We start from the raw sequence: 25,795 nt of genomic DNA on the forward strand, positions 1-25,795 counted from the left end.
CACACAGTTACAATGGGAAGCAGCTAGGACTTGAATTCAGGCCCTCTGACACCTGTTTTCTTGTTCCTCTATACTTGCCTTCCTCAGGGAGGAGGGCAGCATGGCAGGTGCCGATGCTCACAAGCAGCGTGTCCAGATAAGGGGCAGAGGGCGAAGCGGGATGGAAGGAGGCTAGTGTGGCACAATTTAGCCTCAGGCCAGCCTTGGCTGATGAAACCACCTTCTGGACCCCAAGGGACTTCTTTCTCAGGGCTACTCCTGATCTGGCCCAGAGGGGACTGCCTCTGCCTCTTCCTTCATCCTTAGAACCTTTCCACCAGCCCGACCTTATGGTCTTTGTCCCCTTGCAGGGCTGCAAAGAGGTCTGTAATGCCTATCCTGCCTGGCCCTTGCTGGGGGGGTCTTGGTCCAGCTGCTGTCTTCAGGCTTCTGCCCAGGAGCTGCAGACGAGCCAGTGAGGGTCTCAAGAGAGCGAGACCCCGGGGTTTAGTTAGATGAGGACCAGCTGGGTTGGGGCAGGAAAATCCCAGTCTCGGCTCAGACTCCTGCCAGGCACCCGCCTTTCCTATCACCAACTTCATATTTCTGCTTTCTGGGCTAAAGATGGTGATATGTTTCAGGCCCCTCCTCCCCTGAACCCTGCCCCTGGTAGCTCTGTTTTGAGAGTGGGCTGACTGCTCTCCTTTCCAGACTGACTTCTCGGTAGCTGCCCTTTTAGCGGGGGGCAGTCACTGTAGATTTCAGGAGGCGCCTCCATTCCCCAGGGCTTGGGAAAATACCCCACACTTGACCTTGACCCCCGGGTGGAGAGGAATGTTGAGGCCGGAGCTCGAGTGGGATCTGCTATCCTGGCAGGCAGCCTTCATGTGCCTCTTGATGAGCGATGGGGAGGGGCCCCGGGTGTCTGGGGCTCTCTCAGCATAGCGGGGAGACAGGGCCCCAGGACAGGCAAGGGGCAAAATCCCATCCTCAGGGCCTGTCCCCCATGTCAAACCCTGGGCTGGCCCTTGAGACCACCCCCTCTTTCTTGCAACATTAAGTTGTGCAGTGTTCTCAGAGTTTGTCCCCAGATCTTATCCGGCCAGTCTCTCCCCAGGGAGGCTGGGTGAGGTGCCCAGAGTTGACAGAGAGGGCACTGGGGGTGGATGACTGCCAAATCTCACTCTTCTCATCTGCCAATGGCAACGAGGGCCAGGTTAGTAGTTGCCAAGCTGTGTTCTGATAAACCCTGTGGTTCCCCCAAGAAGCCTCATTGGCCACAAGGCAAGGGGATGTATGTGTGTGTGTTTGGCAGGGAGTAAGACGTCGGCCCCTTCTCAGCTAGAGCAGCCCCTCAGTTTCCTGCTTTCGTCCTTGAGCTGCCCACGAGGCCCTGGCATTCCCGTCCCTGCATCTCTTTGCCTTCTTGCACCCCTTCCTGGCTTGCCCCGCTTCACCACGGTGACCATCGGCAATTTCCTCCCACAGTAAGTGCTTTCCTACCTCGGGGATTTTTCTCATAGTATCTCCTGCCTCGACCCCTCTTCTCCCCATGTCTTTGCTTCTTTCCTATGTTCCTGCCGGATCTCAGCTCACATGTCACTTCTTTGGGGATGCCTTCCCCAACACGGGCCCCCAAGTCCGTACTAGGCCACCTGGCTGCATGCAACTCTTAACACTGCTCTACTGCAATTGACTCATTATCACTCCATTGACCTCATTATTTGTTCAATGTCTGCCTCCCCTGCTAGACGGGGAGCTCGCTGGGGCAGGAATCATGTCCCTATCACCACGGCTGAATCCTCCCGCACAGCTCCTGGCATTCAGCAGGTATCCAATACATATTGGTTGAATGCTGAAATACTGCACAAAGATTTTTGCGAATTTTTTTAGAAAGTTTGAAAACCACTGGCCTCGAGGCCTCCTCGGGCCCATTCAGTTCTGGACTCACATCTTTAAAACGTGGATGCAGTTACTTTCACCACCAAAATATTTCTGGCTCTCCCATTAAAACCTTACCTGGACTTCTCCTAACTTCCGGGGTGCTCAGAAGGGAGCGGTGTGGACAGGAATGGGAAGAAAAATAAAGGAATCCTAAGAAAGGTAGGGTAACAGCTCCTCTTTCACCACTGGAGAAGCGGGGGGCGGGGGGGAGGTGGGGAGGACAGCCAGATGATGGACGAAGACGGCAGGGCCCAGTATTGACTCCCAGGGGTTTTGCTTGTCCCAGGACACACCTGACCCACATCCATCAAGCTGCCTGGCAGGGAAGGGGTGTACAGCCGCTCAGGACACAGTGACCGCGTCTCTCAGGCCAGCCGTTTCCTTGCCTGTGAATCAGTGGCTGACCCTGTGCTGTCCCCAGCCTGTTCCAAGCAGCCTGGGAGACTCCCAAGCTTGTCTTTTACAGGCCAGATGTGTGTCCACTGGCTGTGAAGTCTTGCCTGGAGAACAGGTGGGTGGTAATTACTCTAGCAGGAGCCGAGCGTGACTGGAAGCTAAGGAGACAATTCTAGCGAGCTGTCAAGAACAGAAATGGTGTTCTTTCCCTGGCTTGCTTTTATAAGGGGAGAGGGAGATGGAATCCAGGGCTGGCGTCAGAATCTTGGCTCCTATGGCAGATTCTGGAGTGTCCTGGCAATTCCCATACCCCACCCCACTCATCTCCCTCCACTCTAAATTAACATGCCATGTGTAGTGAACATCTGTTGTGTGCATACGCCCACCAATCCCTTCCCTTCCTCAGATAAAGGAAACTCAATTTTCCTTTGGGGAACTCCGCTGCACCCATTCCAGGCATTCCCGGTGGGGCTGCCAGTCATGGAGACTCTCCCACCTGCCCACGCCCAAAGGGTGGGCACAGGACCCCAGGTTCACTCATCAAACTCTCTCCTGGGGAATTTGAATCTGGGGTGGGGTGACTACTGACCACAGGAAACAGTTGGCTTGGAATCATCCAAGCCAGCCAGCCTACGGGCTCCTGTGCCCCGGACCCCCAGAGCCGCCCTGGCCCCTGGCTCCCCAGGCCGGCTTGTTGAACACCTCCTCCAATTCCCTTCACCTCCTTTATGCAAAAGATACAGGGGACTTTCTCCCCACTTAAGTTTGCCTGAGTCAGCTTCCAGAACTTGCCGCCAAAGGGGATGTTTATCCCATACACTTGTACTGGCCCTTCTTTCCTGGCCTGTGCTCATCCTCTGGGTCCACCTGCAGACTCGTTTGCACTTTCCACGCCCTGAAAACCTTTGTGCTCCCAACCCTCTTTCTCCTATCCAGGCCTATTCTTGGGGAAGGTCTACACCCATCATTTACACTTCAGAGTGAATGAAAACATTGTTTTCACTCTCCCAGGGTAGATGCATTTCCAGCTCTATATCTAAGTGTTAACTGAGTGCCTTTGCCTCTTGTTTCAGGAATGAGAAGTATTCGTGAAGAGGTGGAAGAGATATTTGGGGGGGACAGCGTGGTCCTTCCCCAAAACCCTGAAATGAGCCCTGACCACGTCTCCCCAGCACTCATCACTTGCATGCACTGGGAATTGCTTTATCCCAGCCTTGCTCTGTTCAGCAGCTGATTATATCTGCCCTCCACATATCCCCTGATACTTGTTAAGTTTTGTCCCCACTGGAGTTACCTGCTTCGAGCTGTTAGATCTTGATTCAATGAAACTGAGCATCTACAGCATGCAACCCTGAACCAGGTGTATCTGGAATACAGATGTCCTTAGTTGTTGATGTTCACAGTCCTGTCGAGCGAAAAGACACTACCCCACCATGTCTCCTACATGAACCAAGTGTTATTGCAGCCAACTGCCCTGGGACCACAAAGGAGGGAGGCCTGCAGAGAGTAGGGGCCCAGCATCTAATCCACCTGGCCTGTCTCTCTTGCTTTGTGTGTAAATTAGGGTTCTTTGGTTGCAAGCAACAAGAACTCTACTTTGTACATTAAAAAAAAAAAAAAAAAAAAGAGTGGAGTTACCAGAGAGATTTTAGGAGCAACCAAATAGATATAAGAATTAAACAGGTAGGTACTAAGAAGGTATCTAGGCAGCGACAGGGCTCAGCCCCCGGAACTCCTTGGAGTATGTCTTTTTTGGAAGCTGCCATTGGATGATCCAGTTATAACTGTGTGTCCCTGCTTCAGGGTCAAATCATGACAGACAGGGCGCCTGGGTGGCTCAGTCGTTAAGCGTCTGCCTTCGGCTCAGGTCATGATCCCGGGGTCCTGGGATCGAGTCCCACATGGGGCTCCCTGCTCGGCGGGAGGCCTGCTTCTCCCTCTCCCACTCCCCCTGCTTGTGTTCCTGCTCTCGCTCTCTCTCTCTCTGTCAAATAAATAAAATCTTAAAAAAAAAAAAATCATGACAGACAATCTGATTGGCCAGTTTGGGTCATGTGCCCCATGGCAGGTATTGCAGTTGGCTGCCCCATTAGAATGATTTAGAAAAGAGAAGGGCAATTCTGTAAAGGAAAAGGGATGCTGTTATCAGAATCAGTGAGAGGAGGGATGCTTGGCAGACAAATGAACAAAGCCCACCTTAGTCACAGGCTAGTGGCTGACCTCCTGCCCGCTGGGTCCACCTTTGACTTGGGCTGTTCCCATGGCAACCGCAGGCTGAAGGAAAAGCAGGACCAATGAAAATCGTTGCAACAGAGCTCGCTCGGTCTCATGTTGCAGGTGGATAAACTGGGACCCCAAGACAGAGGTGACTTGTCCCTGGTCACAGCCTCATTTCTGTGCAGCCAGTGCTGAACAAGGAGCACACGGGTCAGATTGGACCCACAGGCTTCTGCTTCTAGTAGAACTTTTCCGTACCAGTAGGGGTGAGGGTCCCCATGGAAGCCACTGGGAGGGATCATAGGAAAGGTTCATGTGGATGCTCCATAAATATTTGTCCCACTGCCCCAGCCCCCCGATACTAGGAGGCAGAGTGGGCTCCCCCACACTCTAGTGCCACGCCTAGGGTCCGAACAGAAATGCCAGGATTGAGTTCCTGGATCCTGGACCCCTGCCGGAGTGACTCGTCTGGGGCTGTGCCCAGCTCTTGGCTCGAGTGGGGCTTTGTGAGCTGGCTGTGGAGCTCCCAGAGTGACCCTTCCTCCTGGGCCTCTGGACAGTTCACTGCAGAGAGCGCCAGGCTCAGGCCTCCGTCTTGGCCCTGCTCCTCCCCTGCCGGGCCTAGCCAGGTCCCTGCAGACCCAGACGAGCCCCATCCCTCTTGGTGTTTACAGTCTGTGAACACTTGTGGCCGTTTCTGCCGCCCTGGCAGGGTTGGGCGGACTCATCCATTCTGCTTGCCCTTATTAAGTCAGTCGACCTTACAGGCTTTGCCTCTGCTCAGTTTCTCTCCTTGGGGTCTGCGGCTACAGCTGGCGACCCCCCTGGGGACTTTACCCTCCACAGGGTTGGCAGGGTGCCTCAGTAGCCCCTTGGCCCTCTCTCCCCACTATGCCACCGACCGTTGGCATCTTTCTAACCCCCTTTCCCCCAGGAGGCCTCATTCCGGCCTCAGCTGATTTGCCCTGACCTCCCAAGTCCCTTGTCCTGGAAGTCCCAGCCTCCAGCTTGAGAATTCGGGGTGTGGAGAGGGGGGCGGGCTTTGCTCCCACCCCGCTTGGTCCTCTCCTGTCCAGCTGGCACGGGGAGGGCCTTCCCTTTGCTGGCCTTCACACACTGGGCTGCTTCGGCCCGCTTCCAGCTCATTAGTGCAGGTACGACAAGAGCCAGCCCGGTCTCCCACCCACCACTGAGCTCTCAGCCTGCTGGGGGCCCCTTCCCGTGCCCCTGCCCCAACGCTTGGCACACAGCATGCAGCCCTCCTCCCCTCGCCCACCCCCGCGGGTCCTCTCTCTCTGACTTGCCCTGGCCTGGCTCTCTTTCCAGGGTCTGGAAACAGGGAGGCCTTGCTGCTCAGGTATCCTACAGCTCTAGCCCCCACCTTCCGCAGCCAGCACCGAGCCAGGGTGAAAGTCCTTGGACAGGTTTTGTTGGGGCAAACTGAGAGGTCATGACAGCTAAGGGCTGGAAGAGACCACCTCAAGCCATGTAGCCCCTCCCCATCTTCTGGAAAAAACATTAAAACCATTCCAGATTGACAAGAATTTAACCAGCCTTTAAGGACCTCTGCCTTTCCCTTGCCTTTAACAGGAAGAAGGTCACACGAACCTTTTTTAGTGTGTAAATCTCTTGCTGCCTTTTCACCCCACATGTATTCACCTACAAATCCTTATTAAACTGACATCTGAACTTCCCTTCACACTGTCCCCAGCAAGCATGAAGAATAAATCCTCACCACGTCTCTACACTAAACAAACATCTTAATGCATATGAAGACCTGATAGAATCCTCCTTTGACTCCTTTTTCTCCAGGCTGAGGGGCTGAAGACCTTTCTTCTGGGGCATAATCCATGGACCATCCCAGTCGCTTCTAAACAACTCGCCCCCTTGATTGGCTGAGTTATCCGACTTCTTCAAGACCATGGTGGGGGAGCCCATATATACCTCTAGCCTAGGTGAGCGCTGAAACACATCTGTGGGTTCTGAAATCAATGTAGTGAGTCACACCAGCATTCCAAAAGAGAAAAAAATGAGAGCACATTGTACGTAGCCAGGGTAAGTTGCTCCAGGTATAGATGTTTGCCCCTGTGTGGTGAACCATGTTGTAGGATGTCCTTCTTCCGATGAGCTGTGCAAGTTGTACAAGCACCACCATCACTCGCAGCAGACCCGGGCTTCTGGTGCTGTCCCCTCCTTCCTCCTCACTTCTCCAGCTGTGGTTCTTGTCTAGAGACAAGAAAGACTTATGGGTTTGATTCTGTGAGGCAGGTTCAGAAGCATGCTCACCTTTCTCCAGCTCTGTTACCCACCTGAGTCGGAATACTCCCCAGAACTGTGGGGCAGGCCTCCTTGTACCTCAGAATGAACAGACTTCAACTCTGTGAGGGGGCTTGACACATCGAAGATGCCCAGCAAGTGTTTTCCGGATGAATGAATTGTCTCTTCAGTGTCTGTTTGGTGATCAGGTGGCCCCATAGCTTGTCAGGTCCACTTAGGAACTAAGGATTCCTTCCCCTTTGCCATGGAATCTGAGTTCAGGCTGGAGCAATGCCAGCAGCTTCGGTCATGACCATGGCTACTCGGGCCATCCAGAAGCTTCACACAGCTTTCCAAGTCTTTGAAAAAAAGATTCGTCCAACTTCTAGATGTTGTATTTTAGTTTTACACCATGGTGGCCATTTTTGACAGGTGACGAAGATGGGGCATCAAACAAAGCTCCAATTAAGAAAGCTACATTAGGGCGCCTGGGTGGCTCAGTTGGTTAAACAACTGCCTTCGGCTCAGGTCATGATCCTGGAGTCCCAGGATCGAGTCCTGCATCCGGCTCCCTGCTCAGCAGGGAGTCTGCTTCTCCCTCTGACCCTCCCCCCTCTCATGCTCTCTGTCTCTCATTCTCTCTCTCTCAAATAAATAAATAAAATCTTAAAAAAAAAAAAAGAAAGCTACATTAAATTCTTCTAATCCACTCGCATGGTGGGTCCCCAGCTCCCTTTTGCCCCTCAGAAGATGTGCATTTACATTTGTGTTTCATCTCCTCCTCTTCTTCTATCTCAGGAAACCTCCACATGGCTACTATGAACTTCATCTTGCATTCTCTCCCTCCCATGTCTGAACTCTGGGGGGATGGTGGACAAGTGTGATTTAAAATGAGCACTAATCCTCTCGTGTCATCTCTCTTGCTCTTCAGCCTATTTTCCCCTGGCCTCCCAGGATTACTCAGGTCTCTGCATTGACGTTGGTGAAATCTGCTGTTGTACAGACTACTGACCCCTGAGCTAGCTCATGGCTCTAAGCAGCCCTCCGTGGCTGTAGGATGCCTAGGGTTTCAGGAGGCAGAGCCACTCTGCTTTCCCAACAGGCAGCTCCCAGTGTCTGAGATGAGGACCCCAAGGCCAAGAGTGGAGAGGAGGCCTTGGGCGAAAGGAAGTAATCAAATCTTTGGAAAACCCTGGACACTTCACAGACTCCGGCCCTCCTTAGAGGTCTTCCTCCCACGTAGAAATCCTTTCTACAATGCCCATCCAGCCTGTCTTTCATTACTCAACAATGGGACCTATCTTACTGTTGGACAACTCCAAAAGTTGCATCTATTGCCAGTGGAAATCTGTGTTTTATCTTGTACCTGATCCTGGACCTGGAACAACACTGTGAACTCTGCTGTGGCAGAGACAATGCTATCGACTTTCCATTTGATGTGACATTTCAGTAACTTTGATTAGAGTTGCCATGCATCCCTTTTTTAAATCTTCTCCTTCCTTGGATTCTGTGCCACTTCCTTTTTCCACTTTGGATAGTCTTATTTCCTTTGCAGGATTATTCTCCTTCCCTCAACCTCAAAGCCCAAAACACTTAACTCAAAAAAATTATTGAGGCATATTAATACGTAATATAATTCACCATTTTCCCATGAAGAATTCAATTATTTTTTAGCAAATCTACCAAGTTGTACAAGCACCACCATCACTCAGTTTTAGAACATTTTTATCACCGCAGTAAGATCTCTTGTGCCCACTTACTGTTAACTTCCCTCCCCCTTCTCCCATCCATGTCCCTGGGATCTTCTTTGTCTCTATAGCTTTGCCTTTTTTGGATATTTCACATAAATATCATAGAGATATTACTCAATTTATCAAATATCTCCATAACATTGTTGAGGTCCATCCACGTAGTAGGATGTGTTGGTAGCCCAATCCTTGTTACTGATGAGTAGTATTTCATTGTATGGATATACCAGATTTCACCAGTCGATGGGCATTTAGTCAATAACTAACCTTTGGTTTTTATGAATAATGCTGCAAAGTCTACATTATTTATGTGCAAGTCTTCATGTGAATACATTAAACTCTGAACTCTTGTCACTCCTGAGGCAGTCTCTTCCAAATCCACATCTCTAAAGCCCACACCCATAGCCTTTTTCTCCTGGACATACAGTTAGATTACATTTTCGAGCCTCCTTTGTTGTCAGGTGTGATCATGTGACTGGGTTCTCGTCAATGGAATGTGGACAGAATGGTGCTTGCCCTCTTCCAGACATTGCCCTGAAAAGCCCTGTGCAATCCTCCACGTTTTTTCCCTCTCCTATCTATTGGCTGAATGAGAAAGAGGAAGGATCTCTATACTGGAGCTCCATGATGGTAGGATCCTAGGGCCCTGCGTGACCTTGTGTATTTGAGTCCTGCTTGACATGAACAAAATTTCACTTACTGTTTTGAGGTTGTTCCTGTAGTTAACCTGCTATGATTAATGCAAACACAGAACAACTGTATCCCTCTCTTACCCAATAATCTTATAAACAGTTGAACATGGACAGACTTTCTCCAGCATCTCAAGTACTCCTCCTGGGTTGTATTTATCTCCATTCAGGTCACCTTCTCCTAGACATGCTGCTGAGTTGTAACAAGCCATCTAAAATAGGGCCGCAGCATTAAACAATCTGTATAGCTTGGAGTACACCGTTACCCTTCCTGTTCAAAGCCCTGGATCCTGTCCATCATGGCACTAGGCCTTTTAGAAGTTTGCATTGTTAGTTTATTTCAAACCAGTAGTTAACCAGGATCTCCCTTTTCAACAGTCTCTGTACCTCCCCGCAACACTCTGCCCAAATAAAGTCATTTCACACAAACTGCTATCAAAGCAAGTATCCCTCATCCTTTAATTATTACTTATTTTGGACCAAGATGCAAGACCTTTTCACTTATCTCTATTAAATCTCAATTTATCTAGATCAGCTTATATCTTGCTTCTATCATCCAGTTTTTATTATTTATTCCTCCAATCCTATGTCATGTGAAAATTTGATAAAAATGCTTTTTCTGACTTCATCCAAATTGTGAGAAGTCTTGTGAAGGTGCCAGCCCTGGCTCATGGGCTACTGTAGATCCCAGCAATCTTCACCTATCCCTCAATGTGAGGAATGATGGAGTCAACATCTACACACATATCTAGCCACATTACTGTAGGCTCCACATTCCCCCGGCCTATGCACATTGACTCTCATTTGAATTTCATTTCACTACCATTCAAAACTCGGGCAAAAATTTCTCTGATTGGTAACTCCATTGAAAAAGGAAATGGGGTAGACTCTGGTGCGAGGTTTAATTTTTGCAAACTTGGTTCTGGTATTCACTGCTGTGCCTACCTCTCACTATCCTGCCCTCCTTCACCAGGCTGAAACCTGGCCTGCCGTCCAGGCCCTGCTCAGACAGCATCGTAGGTAGGATCCTCCCTGACCAATTGTCCCATACTCCCAGGCGGGAGGGCTCTGTCCTTATATTCACATTGCACCCTGAACTCATCTCAATCACAGCACTGACCGTGATAGGTGGTGCGGCCTTTCCTACTATGCTGGACGGTCCTTGTGGATAGGGGCTAAGCCTTCTTCTTGGCAACCGTGATGCCTGACAAAAGGATGATTAATGAATGGTGGCTGAGATACACCAGGCCCTCCCCAGCTCTCTGACGTCAAGCACATATGGCTTATCTATCGATGGGGCAAAGCTAAGCCGGAGGCTGCAGAGTGGGGTTTGGAAATGCGTATTATGATCCTTAGGCATGACCTAACTTCAACAACATGAACTTATGGGACTGGAGAGGAATCTGAGGCCCAGCAAGAACGAGACTGGGGGACAGGAGACTGACAAGGGGGGCTGAGTCTCCAGGAAAATCTGGGTCCAGGGAGAGTGGGGAATTCAGGAGAGTACTTGGGGAAAGGGTTGCAGAGGGTTGGTGAGCCATGGCAGTAGGAGCCCGGGGACAGGGCAAACCTACTGAGTTGGCAGCTCCACAATTTCTCTAAAAGTGGAGCCATGTGGGGGAACAGACTGGTTAGAAGCAGGGCTGGAGGATTGTTTTTAAGCACAGCAGGCTCATGGGCTTTATGTCAATTGGTGTTTACTTGGGGTGGCTTTGGGGGGGGTTGACAGAGATTACGAGTATGCTGCTTCCTCCCCACACAAATGACCCCCTGCTATTGACCAGAGGATTATCAGTTTCAGAATTCCAGATAAATAGTCTGTGCCCTCCAGGGTGATGACTTGGATGTGGGGAACAGGTTCATCTTTCTGAAAAAAGGAGCGGACTAGAGCTAAGCCCCGCATGAACTGATCCCATCCTACCCCTCCAGCCTCATCTCCCCTTCTATAACCTCTGTTTCTATCGAAACTCCAGCCACATGAGCTACTTGAAATTCCCCCCAATAACCCAGACTTCATCTTACACCCCTGCCTTTGCCTATGCAGTGCCTGTCCGTGCCACATTCCCCTCCCCTTCATGGTGACCTCTCCTTTAGCCTTCAAGATTCAAGTCAAAATCAAGACTCTGAGAAACTCTTCCTGGCCAACCGCCACCCTGCATGGTAAGCAGTTCTTCTTCAGTGAGCCCAGGTGACTCTTAATTCCCCTATGGAAGCATTCACCATGACATTGGCCGTGAGGATGTCCCACCCAACCCCAGTGCCTAGCACAGTGCCTGGCTGCATATTAGATGCTCAAAAGTGTTTGTAGAATTGGAGGGCATCATGACATGGTGAGCCTTAGGAGGTAGGCAGATACTTGGAGACATCTCTGACAGTGAAAGAAATTCCAGGCCCCACCAAGGAGTGCCCCTGAGAATATCAATACACATCTTGAGACCGAGGATGTGGAGCGACAGTTTTCAGCAGCTAGGCAGGGGTGGATAGTGTGTGTGTGTGTGTGTGTGTGTGTATGAGAGAGAGAGAGAGAGAGAGAGAGAGAGGAAGACGCCAGCCCTCCATGGAGCAATGGCTCAATCAGAAGGGGGGCTGTTTTCCTTCAATCATCATGGACCCTTCTCTGTTCCTTCTTGCCAACTGGAAGAGGAGAGATGCTGACAGCTTATCTTCAATACGCCCTCCCTGGTCCCCAGCCCCATCCCTCCCCACCAGCAGCTTTGGCTCTTGCGCCTACCCTGTCAGAGATGTTCCCAGGCTCTGAGGCCCTGCTGCTGACATGCACAGCCACTCTGGGCTTTCCTGGCTGAGGCAGCCAAATAGCTCCCAGCTTCTTGAGGGAGTTGAAAGAGAAAGAGTTGAGAGGTCTGGGAGTCAGGAGACCGTGGTTCAAGAGCTGGGGCTGCCAAATAACCACTCATGTGACCTCGGGCAAGCACCCCCCCCCCTTTGGGCCTCAGTTTCCTCAACTGTAAATTGAAGGAGTGGGCTGGCTGATCTCTCAGGGAGGTCCCGTCCAGTATTCACATTCTGTGGATCCTACACTTCTTGGACCCACACCCACCCATTGTCTGTCTGCTCCTCAAATCAAAATCTTAGTGTTGACATTGAATTTGAGTTTATCCAGTAAAATCCTCTCTTTTTAGAGATGAGGAAACTCACATCTGGAAGAGGAAGCAGGCAGGCCCAGGCGGACACGGGGAACACATGGGGGACTAGAACCAGGGTCTGTGCTCCCTGCCATGATCTGACCTTGTCTTTTAACCACTGCCTTGAAGGGAGGAGCCCCTTGTGGGGCTCCTTAGTCTTCTTCAGGCAATCTGCTCAGGGCCACATGCTTTTGAGCATGGAGCAGGGGCCAACCACCCTGAACTAAACCCAGGTCCAGAGACCCGAGTCCTAGCCCTCTCTGTGTTTCTGACTAGCTGTGTGACCCTGCACAAGTCACACCACCTGCCTGGCTTTATGTTCTATGGTTATATGAACCCCCCTTGGACTGCAAGCTCTCAAGAACTAGGACTTGCCTATTCTGTTTTAATCCCAGGGCTTGGTTTTTGAAGAAAAGTCTATTAGTTCAAATGTTTTGTTTTTTTTTTTTAAAGATTTTATTTATTTATTTGAGAGAGAGAATGAGAGACAGAGAGCACAAGAGGGAAGAGGGCAGAGGGAGAAGCAGACCCCCTGCTGAGCAGGGAGCCCGATGTGGGACTCGATCCTGGGACTCCAGGATCATGACCTGAGCCGAAGGCAGTCGCTTAAGCAACTGAGCCACCCAGGCGCCCCAAGTTCAAATGTTTAAAACAGAATCTGGTTTTTCCAGTAACCAAGGATGTCTGCATTCAAGTCAGACTGCAGAAGTCTTAGGTCCCTGACCGCCAATGAAAAGGCTCCCTTGGGTCAGGCGCTTATCTCTGGTCCATTCAGTTGTGTCTGGAGTGTTGTGTGGTTGGTAAATACAGTTGCCCTATCGAGATGCGATGCTTAGAAAGGCATGTATTACAGTTTCTATTTTATTGGTAAGGAAACCATGTCTCAAAGAGGTTAAGTCACTGTAACCAGGACACAAAGCTGGTGAGTGATAGTACAGAGTGGGGTTCCAAAGCCCCAGGTATTTCCCACCCTGGAGGACTGGCAGCTGCAGCCTAGTCATGCAGGGTGGGGTGGGGGTACATCGGGAGCTACTGGGGTTCAGTGGAGGGAGCCAGCTTTGCAGACTTGGGGTGGGGTGGGGCTTCTGGGAAGTCTTCTTCTCGGAAGCAGTGGCCTTTGAGATAGGAGTTAAAAGACAGGCAGGCAGGGGCAAGAAGAATATTCCAGGTGAAGGAAATGGTGTGAGCCTAAGTATTTGGGTGAGGAGACATGGGAGAGGAAACTAGGGGGAATTCTGAGCAAGTAGGACTGTGCTGAATACCAGCGTACATGAGGGGACATATATGAGACCAGCTTGTGTGCCAGGCCTAGTCAGAAGTTTGGGGCTTGATTTGTGAGGCCCTGGGGAGTCATTGAGGGTTGTTGAGCAGGTGAGAGGCCTGATTAGAACTCTGCTGCCAGAAAAAGTCCGAGGAGTTGCTTACAAGTCTGTTTCTCCTCCACTGTTGTCTTCAGGCAGAGATGGGGAGGAGAGCAGGGGAGCTGAGGAGTGCGCGCGGTACCATCGTCTTCAGGCGATGGCCTGAGGAGTGAGAAGAGAGTGGGCAGTGGCCAGGGCTGTATGACTGGATGTGAGGGATAGAGAGGAGGGGGTGGAGCCGGAGACGCCTTTCCTTCCTCCCTTGGCCATCCATCCCCTCTGGCCTGAGGTCTGGTCTGATGAGGCAGAGCACAGAGCATGCCCCTGCTGTCTGTGTGAGTTCCTGAGCAGTGAGATCTTTAATTTTTGTCTGCTGAGCCCTGATGGGCAAGGGGCCAGCCTGTGTTACAACCTCCTGGAGGCCCCTGGGCCAAGGCACTCAGACCGGAGTGGACGGAAACAAGGAATGAGTCATGCAGGCAGGCTGGGGCCCACTGGGGTCTGGCAGCACCTCCTGTCCCACTCCCCAGCCTGGTGTCTGTGCCCTGTCTTGACAAGTTTTAGGATCCCAGCCTGACCCCAAGGGCTTGGGGTCCTAGAGACTAGAGTATTGGGGTCACCAGGGAAAACCTCACTAGGTGTCTCCATTCTCAGCGTATGATCCAGGGGGCAATGGAGGTCAAGAGATGATAGCTGAAGGCGTTACCCCCTTTCTTTGTCTTGATGATGAAGAATGCACAGGAGGCTGCTTACAGGCCTCCTGGGAAAAGCTTATTCTGGGAAACACCCTACAGCAGCTTTTGTTCTCTGTCCCCACAACTCCTATCCTTTGGGGTATGAGGGATACCACTGCATTGCAGCAGGAAGCCAAGGTGGGGACAGGCTGGGAGACCCCAACGATAGCCAAGGGAAGTTGTTCCTACTTGCCTTGTCCTCAAATTCCTGCACAGCCGGTCCGGAATCCTGGATAGGTCGGCACAGTCCTTTGGCCCACAGCACTTTCTCCCTGGGGATTTTGAATGGGTAATACAGTATGAGACCCTCCCCATCCAAATCCCCCTCACTCCTACTGGCTATGGAGCACTCAAAGCCCCCGTGGTCTCACCAGAAGGAATTAGAAGGAGGCCTTCCAGACAGCTCCCACGGTTTCCCTGCTCAGGTCTTCACAGACTCTGCTTGGAGAGAAGCTATGTTTCATCCCCCAGGAGTTCTAGAAGATTCTACTCCAGCCAGAGGCTGAAGGAATTTATGCAGGTAAGTGGGAAACGTTGTCTGAGCTTTAGCTAAATGCACAGAGCTTTCAGATCAGCCCACTCTTGTATCAAAGACCGGAAATGAAGAGAGAGTGAGCTGCATTTTCACATCATTGCGAGGCATCCTGGGGCAAGGCTAGTGTGCTACAGCAGAAGCAGCATGGGCTTGGGAGCCGTTCAGACTTTCTCATTGACTCAGGCTCGACTCCTAGCTGTCTGACCTTGAGCAAGAGTCCTCACCCCTCTGGGTTTGTGACATGGGAATTACAATGCCTACCACACAGGGGCACGCGGATGTTCTATTTATGGCACTTTTCTTTTCCAAAGAGAAAAGCTGAGGGGTGAGATGAGCCTTCATTCAGCAATTGAAACCGATTTGATGAAGGGTAAGCTCCATTTCCTTCCTTCTCCTCCACGGGAGGGAATCAGATTCACTGAGACTCACCGTGATGACTTTTATCTGCCCTTGACCCAAAAATCGGACCTAGCCAGAAACAGACCCGAGGAGGGTGGGACGTGCTTGGTGGGGGCTCACCAAGTGGCCCTCGGCACCCCCCACCACACCACACACAGCTAGGAATGCTCCCAGTTCCCAGGGACCAGCAGCCGGAGGCACATCTCCAGAGCAATGCTCCTCTGGAGGCTGGCGTTGTCATGCCTGGAACCCGACAAGCCAGGGAATGAACCCTAGTGTAGCCACGTACTAGCTTTGTGATTGCGGGTAAGCCATTTTACCTCTCTGAGCCTTCATTTCCTCAGGTGCTACGTGATGAACTAGGAGTCCTTCCTTCCTAAGATTGCTATGAGAATTAAATGAGAGAATGTCTGGGAAACACTTAGCACAGCACCTGGTGCTTCTTAAGCACTCAAGAAATTCCAGCTGGCAGATGGAGTCGCGGTAATTAACCCCCCCCCCCATACACACACACACAGGTTATCTAATTTGCCTTGAAGGTGGGGGTGGCAAGAAGAGCAGCTTTGTCTCCATTTTCAGATGTGAAAATAGCTGAGAGCTGAGCTCAGTTCAGAGAAGCCAGAAGCGTTCATGCCCAGCTGGAGAAGACCACACTGGACGACCAAGGCGGAGGCGGGGGGGCGTGGTGAGCTCTGGGGGGATGCCAGGCCGCGGTGTCTGAGGTGGAAGGGTCTTGGCAGCCCTCGTGGGCCCTGAAGGCCTCATGCACGAGTGAGCTGGGGCCTCTTGGTGCAGCCCCTACCTTCCCAACTGGAGGCTGAGGCTGTGCACTGCCGAGGTCCCAGCTCTCCCCTGGGTCTGCACAAGAACATCTGAGCCCACGAGCTGCTCCAGTAGGGAAGGCCAGGGGCCCAATCAGCCTTCCTTCAGCTCTTCTGCCCACTGATTAACCAGGAAATGTGTTATTTGTTCTGAGCAGGAGAACAAGCTCTCCTGGGGAGAGGAATTCGGGGCTGGAGGTCCAGTCACTTCCAAGGAAGAAAAATCCCTGGAATTCTGTTGGAAGTCTGGGTCTCAGCAAAAGGAACAGAAATTCATCCCTTGTTTTTGGTCCTTTTTTACCAACTTAGTTTAGGTTCTGGTAGCCATGTGGCTGCCAGCATTATCCCAACAAGACACAGGAAAGCGAATAGGCTGCCTTGGGTGTCCAGCATCTCACCATCCCCTGTTGTGGTGCCTGTGTCCCGGCAAACCTTTTTCCACAGGAATCCTTTATCAATCCCTTCTGCCTCTCTCTGCAGGGCTCTCCAGAGATGATTTCCTTCCCCAGCCCCAAGAGATGGGTGAGTAGGCTTGGCAGCACTCTGTGCCTCACTGGGAGGAAGCTGGTATCAGGGGTGAGGACGTGACCCAGGGTGAGTCAGGGGCCATGCCAGAAACAGCTCGCCCCCCTTCTTGTACTGGGCAAGATGGGTAGAGGGGGAGAGAAGATTCTGGTAGCTCCATACCACCAGGGAATTGATTGTGGGCTTGCAGGCAGGGAAGAGGGAATGCGGAATGTGCAATGGAGGGACTCAGGTGTGCCAGGAGCAGAGGGGCTGGGAAAGGTCCCCGTTCAGCTGTGAGGAGGGCTGCTGGGGCACAAGCCCGGGGTTAAAACAACAGGGTGCAGGCTTACAAGCTTGGGCTTGGGTGGTAAATGATCAAAGTCTGAGTCCTGCCTCCGCTACTTACCAACAAGCCAGGAGCTATTCCCAGCCTCAGTTTCCTCCTTTGTCCGCCTGGAAATCATAATGCCTCCTTTATTTTGTTAAATGAGCCAATTTATGTAGCATGCTTAGCACCGTGCTTGGGCCATCGGAGGCTCCATAAATTTTGGCAGCTTTAGAAAAGAAAAACAAACAAAAGTATGGGACTGGGGATTCTGAAGAGCTGTATCAAGGTCCCAACAGTTACAGGGAAGGGAGTGATGGGTGGTAAACGGGAGCCAGGACGGGAGGATGGCACCGGGGTGGGGCAGAAGGAGAGTCCTCAGAGTAGATTAGCCAGGCTGCAGCCCCAGGAGAACAGGGTGGGAATTTCCAAGGACCACTTGTACTCATGGAGGAGTGGGCGGGGCGCCTAGTGGTGAGGGAAGTGTGTCTGCATGAGGGTTTTGGCCCAGGCCAGCGGTGAGAGGCTGAATGGGCGGCAGACTTCCAGACGTGCAGACGGAGGAGATGGAGCAGTAATAATGACTTGGACACATGGGAGGAAAAAATAGCTCAGGGACAAAGATGACGCCAAGGTTTCTGGCCTTGGGAAGCTCATGGCGCTCTGAGGTGAGCGTTGAGGGATGAAGAGGAGAGCTCCTCAAGGAATGGGGCAGGTAGTGGGAAGAGGAGGGGGGTTCCCCCGAGCTGAGGAGTGGGGTGGATAACAGGGCAAGGGGGTAAGTGTGGAGCTGAGGCTTTCCCAAAGCCGGGAAGGTGCAGTGTCTCAGGGAGAAAACTGAACATTCTGGAAATTCCAATGGCATTCATCTCAAAACACAAGGCACAGGATTCAAGGAGATCCTTAGGGCCAGCCTTGGAGGCAGCAAGCACGTGAACTTGGACCAGTAATTACCACCAGAAACTCAGTTTTTTTCTCTCCTAAAGTGGGTCTAATGATACCAGCCCTTTTTACTTGATGGAATCATTCTGTCATTCATTTACTTAGCCAACCGTTGAACACATATTTCTGGGTTGTCTGTTGGAGTCAAGCACTGTTCTAGGTTCTGGGGAAACAGTGGTGAGCCAGGCAGACAAGATATCTATTCCTTTGGAGCTTTCACTGTGGCTTGGGAAGTCAGACATGATTTTATAGGTTGTTGAACAGGATTCTTCTGTGATCTTTGAATTTCTGCTGAGGCTGCAAAGACTAGAACAATAAGGATTAAATATTCTCACATTCCAAAGGGAAGTACTAGACACCTTCCTAAAGGCAGAACTGGTTCAACAACACTTGCACCACATCCCTGGCTTCCAGTCTATACATGAAAGGGACTGAAGAAAGTTGTTGAGGTAGGGAACTGTTGCATTAGTAGGCAAGGCTGAGATTTCCCCGAAGGGCACTCCTCAGTGCAAACCAAGCCCCAAAAGAACAAGTCATAGAGCTTGGGGGCTTCCAAGAAGAGGAGACTAGCATGACTCCCCACAACTCTCTCTCCACGGAGGCTGAGTTGCTGGAGGTTGCAAGCACGCCCCAATGGCCCAAGGCACAGCGAGGAATTTCTGGGAACCCAACATGTGTCTTCAGGAATTGAGGATGGGCATAAATGAAGAGACTTGTGTGCACTTCCCATCTGGAGAACTCTGACTGTGGATCCTGGCCGGAGTGGCTTCTATGGCAGAGTGAGGAGCAGCCAAGTCACCAGTGCTTTGCTGGCACGGACGGGCAATTCCCACAAGAGGCAAGGAATACAGGAGTCTGCAAGAGGCCGGCCAGAGAGTGCTTTGCTACAGCAGTGCAGGGTGGAGGTCCTGCAGGGAGACTCCCAAAAGCCCACAGATGTGTCCATGGAAGAACGAACACTTGGCACCTGCCAGCCAAGGGCACCTGTCACATAGGATTTTGTCACTGTCCCTCTAACACCTCTCCTCCAATCCTGACAAGGGGAGCCACAGCAGAAAAGGGAGATTAGAAAAACAGACCATGCGAGGGGCACCTGGGTGGCTCAGTCAGTTGAGTGTCTACGTCTTGATTTTGGCTCGGGTCATAATCTCTGGATCATGAGATCGAACCCCGGGTCGGGCTCTGTGCTCAGTGGGGAGTCTGCTGGAGATTCTCTCCCTCTCCCTTTGCGCCTCCCCCTGCTCTCTCTCTCTCAAATAAACAAGTAGATCTTAAAAAACAACACAAAAACAGACCATGCCCTACTCTCCCCACCACAGGATCTCAGGCCAGGGGATAGGCCCATGGGGGGAGGGGAGGAGTATTAAATTGGATGCGAGATTGATTAAACTGGATGAGGTTTTGATTTGGACAGGACCAGACTTTTTAGTGCCTGAAAATTGGTCTTAATTACAGAAATGAGACTGTTCTTGTGGCAGCGGGGATGGGCAAGCCAAGGACTCTGCTTGAGATGTCATTAAAGGTGGAGAAGGGAAATTCACCATACCATGGTTGAAGGCAGTGAGGGGAGAAAACTGTAGCTCTTCCCTCATTGTCCCTCTCCAAGTTCAGCCCATTCAGTAAGTCAGTTACACCGGTAAACAAATAAAAAAGATACTTTCAACTGGGCATTCAAGCAAGGAAGGTAAAGCAGGGTGTCGTGGCACACGTGGGAGGACTGCTCTAGATTGGAGGCTCAGGGATGGCCACTCCAGGAGGCGGGTGATATTTGAGTTGAGAGGGGGAGCCATGAAAGGCTAATTCTGTAAAGCATCTTGGAGAGTAGTGCTCCAGGCAGAGGGCAGTGGACATTAATGTGGCTTGTTCAAAGAGCAGAGACAACACTGCAAGAGAGGGGGCCCAGTCATGCGGGGCTTTGTTGGCCAGAGTCAGGAGTAGAGGCCATAGGCCAGCACTAGGTATTAACGGTGCCCATCCTTTGGGACGTTATCCATGGGTGCCCTCCTGCCTGCTCTGTCACTCTTCCTTCCTGGGAAACAGTAGGCTGTGGAAATGCACTGGGCCAGGCCTTCAGGCTTGAGGGCAGGGGGCTATGGCATGAATGGCATGAATGATGGGCTCATTGTTGGAGGTAGTCAGATGGGTGGCAGTCAGCATTCTTGCACCCCGCCCCTCGCTGCCAACTCAAGGTGTGAGCACACACCAGGTCAATCAGAGACTCATCGGGCGCCTGGGTGGCTCAGTCGGTTAAGCGACTGCCTTCGGCTCAGGTCATGATCCTGGAGTCCCGGGATCGAGTCCCGCATTGGGCTCCCTGCTCGGTGGGGAGCCTGCTTCTCCCTCTGACCCTCCCCCCTCTCATGTGCTCTCATTCTGTCTGTCTCAAATAAATAAATAAAATCTTAAAAAAAAAAAAATCAGAGACTCATCGATTCCCTCCCACCCCTCCTCTGGGACATACCCCAGGGTAGTCCAGAGAACGGGCTTCTGAGCCTGAAGCAGGAGGCCAGGAGGGTGGGTCCCCATGTGCTCATTAGTGGAGGGATGTGCAGGCGAGAGGAGAGGGCCCCGGGCTCGTGCCCTTGGTTCCTCCGGGACCAAGGCGGCCTCAGGACTGCAAGGAAAAGCACGGGGGTCCTCAAGCTGAGGCTCGGAGATCTGACCCACTTTTGTAGAGTTGAGGGCAAAGAAAAACACCATCCTCACCCTTTTTGGACACATGCTGTTTCCTGGTGTGACCTTATTCAAGAGCCTCTATGTCTATACCTCTGTTAAAAAGGTGGTATCTCTTCCAGGATCCGCCATCGCCGCCCCAGGCCTGGCCTGGACCCTGACGCAGCAGGAAAAGGATTAGGCTCTAGGAGCGCAGGCGGCGGGCAGCGGCTGCAAGGTGGCGGAGGACGCAGCCAGCTCCACTAGAGGGCGCGCGCCCCCCGGCGACCTTCCAGCGCGCTCGCACCCTGCGGCGGCGAGGGGGAGGCGAGCTCCCCGGCTGCCCCGCGCTGCCCCGCGCTAAGCCCACCCCGGAGCCGGCGCCCCCAGTGGCGGGGGCGGGAAGCGAAGGGGCCGGGCGTCCGTCCCTCGGGGCCCGGCCCTGTCACGCCGATCTTAATACCTCTCCTGGCCTCCTTCAGACCTTCGAGGCCGCAGCCTTGGTCATGCAACCGGGAGTTTGTTCCAGAGGCCAGAGGCAGGAGATAAATTCGGGACAGGTCAGCAGTTCGAGCTTGACCGGGACGAGAGAAAGGTGACCAGGCGCCCCTGTCCCGGCGGGCGTCGTCTCCCCTGCCAGCCGTCGGGTCAGGCCTGCGCTGCCCCCAGCTCCTCACGGGTTAACCCCCCTTCGCCGCCCGCTCGCTTCCCGGTGCCAAAGTGGGTGTTGCTGGAATTCCTCTCTCCCTCTCCCGTAATGAGGGGGCTGAGCTGTCCCTCCGAGGAGGGGGCATGGTGTAGATAAAAGAGACGAAAAAACAGGGGGAAGTTTCCAAAAATAAAAGCGTCCGTCTGCCCTTCGGAAGGCTGCAGAGACGGGAGAAGGCGCGAAGGTGCAGCGGCGGTGCGCGCCTGGCTGGAGACGAGCGGACGCCAGGCTCGGGGCGCGCAGCCCCGGGACCGCTCACGCCGCCCAGCCCTCGCCCCGGGAAGGCTGGCTTGGAGCCCCTAGACCGGGAGAAGCGGGCCGCCGGCCGGGGAGCGGAGCGCGGCCGCCGCAAGCCCCCGGGGCGGTTCCCCCCGCTCAGCGCTCTCCAGTCGCCCCCGGCGCCATGAGGCCCCCGACCACCCACCGCTGCCCCGGGCGCGCCCTGCACAACCCCTGCGGGGGCCTCCTGGCCCTCACGCTGGCTGTCTTCGTGGGCATGGGCCATGCTCAGAGGGACACGGTGGGAAGATACGAGCTGGCTGGCAGGGACGCGAATCGGCTGCGGCGCCCCGGGGGCAGTCACCCCGCAGCGTCTGCAGCCAAGGTGTACAGTCTGTTCCGAGAGCAGGACGCGCCAGTCCCGGGCTTGCCGCCCACGGAGCGGGCCCAACCCGGCTGGGGGAGCCCCCGGAGGCCCGCCGACGCGCTGGCCAGGAGGCCGCCCCGCGCGCAGCAGCCGCGGCGAGCCCAGCCACCTGCGCAGACCTGGAGAAGCAGTCCCTCGGGCCAGCAGCAACCCGCAGCCCGGGCCCGGGCCGCCCCGGCCCTCCCGCGCCTCGGAACCCTCCAGCGGCCCGGGGCTGCGCCCCCAACCCCGCCGCGGGGGCGGCTTACGGGGTGAGCACTGCAGAGGAAAGCCGGGGGGGGGGGGCGGAGGGAGCGAGGGTGGGTCCCCATGTGCTCATTAGTGGAGGGATGTGCAGGCGAGAGGAGAGGGCCCCGGGCTCGTGCCCTTGGTTCCTCCGGGACCAAGGCGGCCTCAGGACTGCAAGGAAAAGCACGGGGGTCCTCAAGCTGAGGCTCGGAGATCTGACCCACTTTTGTAGAGTTGAGGGCAAAGAAAAACACCATCCTCACCCTTTCGTACCAGCTCGCCGAGACCTGACGCTAAATCCTTTCCCAAGGCGCCCATGCTTTCTCCTGCCCCCCGCTAACCAGTGCCCGCAGACTCCCGCAGCACCGCGGGGATCCGAGAGGGAGCCCAGAGGGGGCAGCGGGGTGGGCGTTCCGGTCGCCTGAGGCCCTAGAGCGGTTGAGCGGGCTCAGAGCGCAGGTAGGTGGAGGACGTCGGGGCCCCAGAGAGCCAAGGCAGATGCATCTCCGGGAAGCGGGCTGGCAGGGAATCCTGAACTTGGCTACAAGTGTACGAGTTGGGACGCAGGTCGGGCTGGGCCCGCGCGCGGCTGGACGTGGGAGGGGGAATGGGCTCGAGGGCACTTTGGGCCGGAAGCCCGCTCGCGCCGAGCTGCGGCACAGTGGGTACGTGGGAGAGGGGGTCTGTGTGTGCGCCTGTGCAGCTAGGTGTCAGCGCGCGTCGCGCAATCTGCGGGGCTGTGTCCCCCAACCCGGCGATTTGCTTTTTCCCCTCTCCCCGGGCACCCCTGCTGCCCGCTGGGGGCGCTCTCGCAGCGTCGGGAGGCTCGGAGGCAACCCCATCCCCATGTCGGGGATCCTCATGGCTGAGGGGCACTTGGCCTTGTCTGGGTATGCCATGTGTCTCCAGAATGGAGGGCAAAGGGAGCCCCGGGGAAGGGCGGGGCTGGAGGAGGGCAGGATCCGAGAGGCTGGGAAGGGCTCTGGCAGCCCTGTATGGCCTGGGCCCAATTTACCAGTTGATTTTAGTCCCAGCGCACAGCAAGGACACTTGTACCCTCAGTTCTACCCTGGAGGACGGTGTGCCTGGTGGCCTTCTGCTCCAGGTTTTCCTTGGCTGCTGAACTCTTCCTATTTCCCCAGGATTGCCTCCCTTCATTCAGATCTCTGCTCAGACAGGTCTGCTCTGGCAGACCTGCCCCACCCTGTCTCCCTTCACGTGCTTTACCTGTTTCTGCGTTTATTGCCCACACCAATGTCAATTCTACAAAAACAGAGGCTTTGTTTTGTGCATTGCTGTTACTAGTGCCTAGAAAAGAGCCTGCAGAAAGTTGATATTCGTTATCTGTTGAATGAGTGAATGAACTCCCTGCTGCCCCAGCAAGGCCCAACTTAGAACAGGCGGAGAGCAGACCCATGCACTGCCAAGTTGCTTACACATAGGATCAGTCAACAAGTGTTAATGGAGCACCAACTGTGTTTCAGTTTTTTCCTTTCCTGACGTGTGCAAGTGAATACATGCTTCCTAAGAGCAAGTGTGCAGAGCCTGGGACAGGGGATGGGGGCTCAGAGACAAAGGCATTGTTCCTGCCAAGAGAGCAACTCAATTACTTACAATGCAATTGGAGAGATGAACAGATATGTACCAGTGAATGTGCTTACTAATAACGGAAGCTTCCTATTAAGCATAAAGGATTGGGACAGTTATGACTGAGGAGCTCAGAGGAGCTGAGGTCCCTGTGGCTGGATGGGCAGTATTCAGGGAAACAAGAGGGGAGGTGGCAGGAGTGGGGCCCAGAGGTGTAGCACTGCCCAAGGCTGAGGGCTTCTCACTGTTGGCACTGGCCTGGGGGTAGGATGGCACCCTGGTGTAGGGAAGCCACTGGAGTGAGGCTGGACGCAAGGTTGGGGCAGATCATGGAGGAGCTTATAGCTTAGGCATTTAGGTGCAAGTTGGGGGAAGGTAGAATAGTGGAGGTTGGGATGGGAAGGGTGCACTATTAGAAGTTGTGAAGTGAGGTGGGGATGTGCAAAGCAGATTGTCACCACAACAAAGCTGATATATGAGCACAGGTGTGTAAGGACACGGGCTGGGTGCCACCCCTAGGCACCTGTCATACACAGGTGCACACGTCAAATCACATGCTGGGTTTGGCTCCTCCCCCAGACTCTTTTCTGCAGCTTTGATTAAGGGTGGGTTCCTCTGGCAGTCCACGCAACCACTCCAAGTGAGCTGAGTAGCAATCTTGCCCATCTGCTTCCTCTGTGCAGGCCCATTCTGGCTCATGGCTTCTGGCCAGGCTGACCTCTGGCAGTTGCCTAGTGGGCTGCTCACGGCCAAGGACCAAGTGCCACCTGCTGGTGAAGCTTGGAATTACATTACTACTATGGGCGATTCTTCATTCATTCAACAAATATTTGAAAACCTCCTGTATGCCAGGCTCTGTGCTGGACCATGGAGCTACAGCAGAGGCCAACACAGCCAGTGTCCTCACAGAACTTGCATGTAGTGGGGATTTATTGCATACAATGAAGATTTATTAAGCATGTGCCAGACACAGTTCTAGTGTGTGGGATACATTGTAACCACAGCAGACACAGATCCTGCACTAATGGAATTTATGGTCTACAGAGGACTTTTAAAGCCATTGTTTCACAATATTCAGTGTTTCTTGAACTAGCCTCACAGCCTAACAATTTTCCCTGCTCTTTTCTCTCTTGTTCTATTATTTTTCTTTAAATTTATACACTGTAAAAAATAGTACGATTTTGTATTTTATCTATTTTAAACTGTTTTATATTATGAGGTTTTGTACAAACATATAAAAAAAGTTGGAAATAATATAACTAACAATCCAGATTTTTCAAACCTTAATATTTTGGCATTTTTTGCTTTTGATTTTTTTAGTTTAAAATCCCTCCATAAATTTGTCTCTCTCTTCCCAGAGTTAACCACTACCCTGAATTTACTCATGATTCCACTGTATGTTTTTACACTATTACTACAGATGCATGCCTCCATTAAATACATAATATTGTTTTGCATATTTTAAACTCAGATAAGTGATACCATACTGTATTATCCTCCTACAATTTGCTTTCTCGCCTCCTCATTAGATTTTTGAGTCTAGCCATGTTAATATAATCAGCCCACGTTTATTCGTTTTAACTGTGGTATATTATGCTGCTGTCTGAATATACCACAGTTTACCCATCCTCCTGTTTTTGAACATTTAGATGACTTACATTTTTTTTTTTTTTTTTGCTATTGCAAACAGTGCTCGACTCATTTTTCTACACAAATAAATTCATTTTTCAAGGACACTTTGTATCACTATCATGGTTGAAAATAGTACCACTTGGCATAAAAAGAAGGTAATTGTAGGAAAATTGAAATGAAAAGAAAATGTTTTTAAATTCTAATGGTGTCTAACTAGAAGCTCAACCGTGTGGTGTGTTCTTCCTATTGAAAAGGGAGACTAGCAAGTGTTGAGGGAAGGACCTGGCATTGGGACCCAACCTCAGACTGATTTTTTTTACTGATTTAATCAGGCTAGAACGATCA

At 52.6% G+C, this 25,795-nt stretch overlaps 1 protein-coding gene across 1 annotated transcript in view; it reads left to right on the top strand.

Annotated features, from left to right (window-relative positions):
* The first annotated feature begins 21,440 nt into the window (after window positions 1-21,440).
* Window positions 21,441-25,795, top strand: part of LTBP2 (latent transforming growth factor beta binding protein 2) — a 102,625-nt gene continuing 98,270 nt past the window's right edge. The window contains 4 exon segments of the mRNA XM_034992829.1: window positions 21,441-21,522; window positions 21,525-21,604; window positions 21,606-21,707; window positions 21,710-22,254. Of these exon segments, the coding sequence (XP_034848720.1) occupies window positions 21,441-21,522; window positions 21,525-21,604; window positions 21,606-21,707; window positions 21,710-22,254 (809 nt within the window).

Source organism: Mirounga leonina, unplaced genomic scaffold, assembly GCF_011800145.1.
Source record: "Mirounga leonina isolate KUSES-001 unplaced genomic scaffold, KU_Mleo_1.0 Mir_82, whole genome shotgun sequence".
Classification (NCBI taxonomy): Eukaryota; Metazoa; Chordata; class Mammalia; order Carnivora; family Phocidae; genus Mirounga; species Mirounga leonina.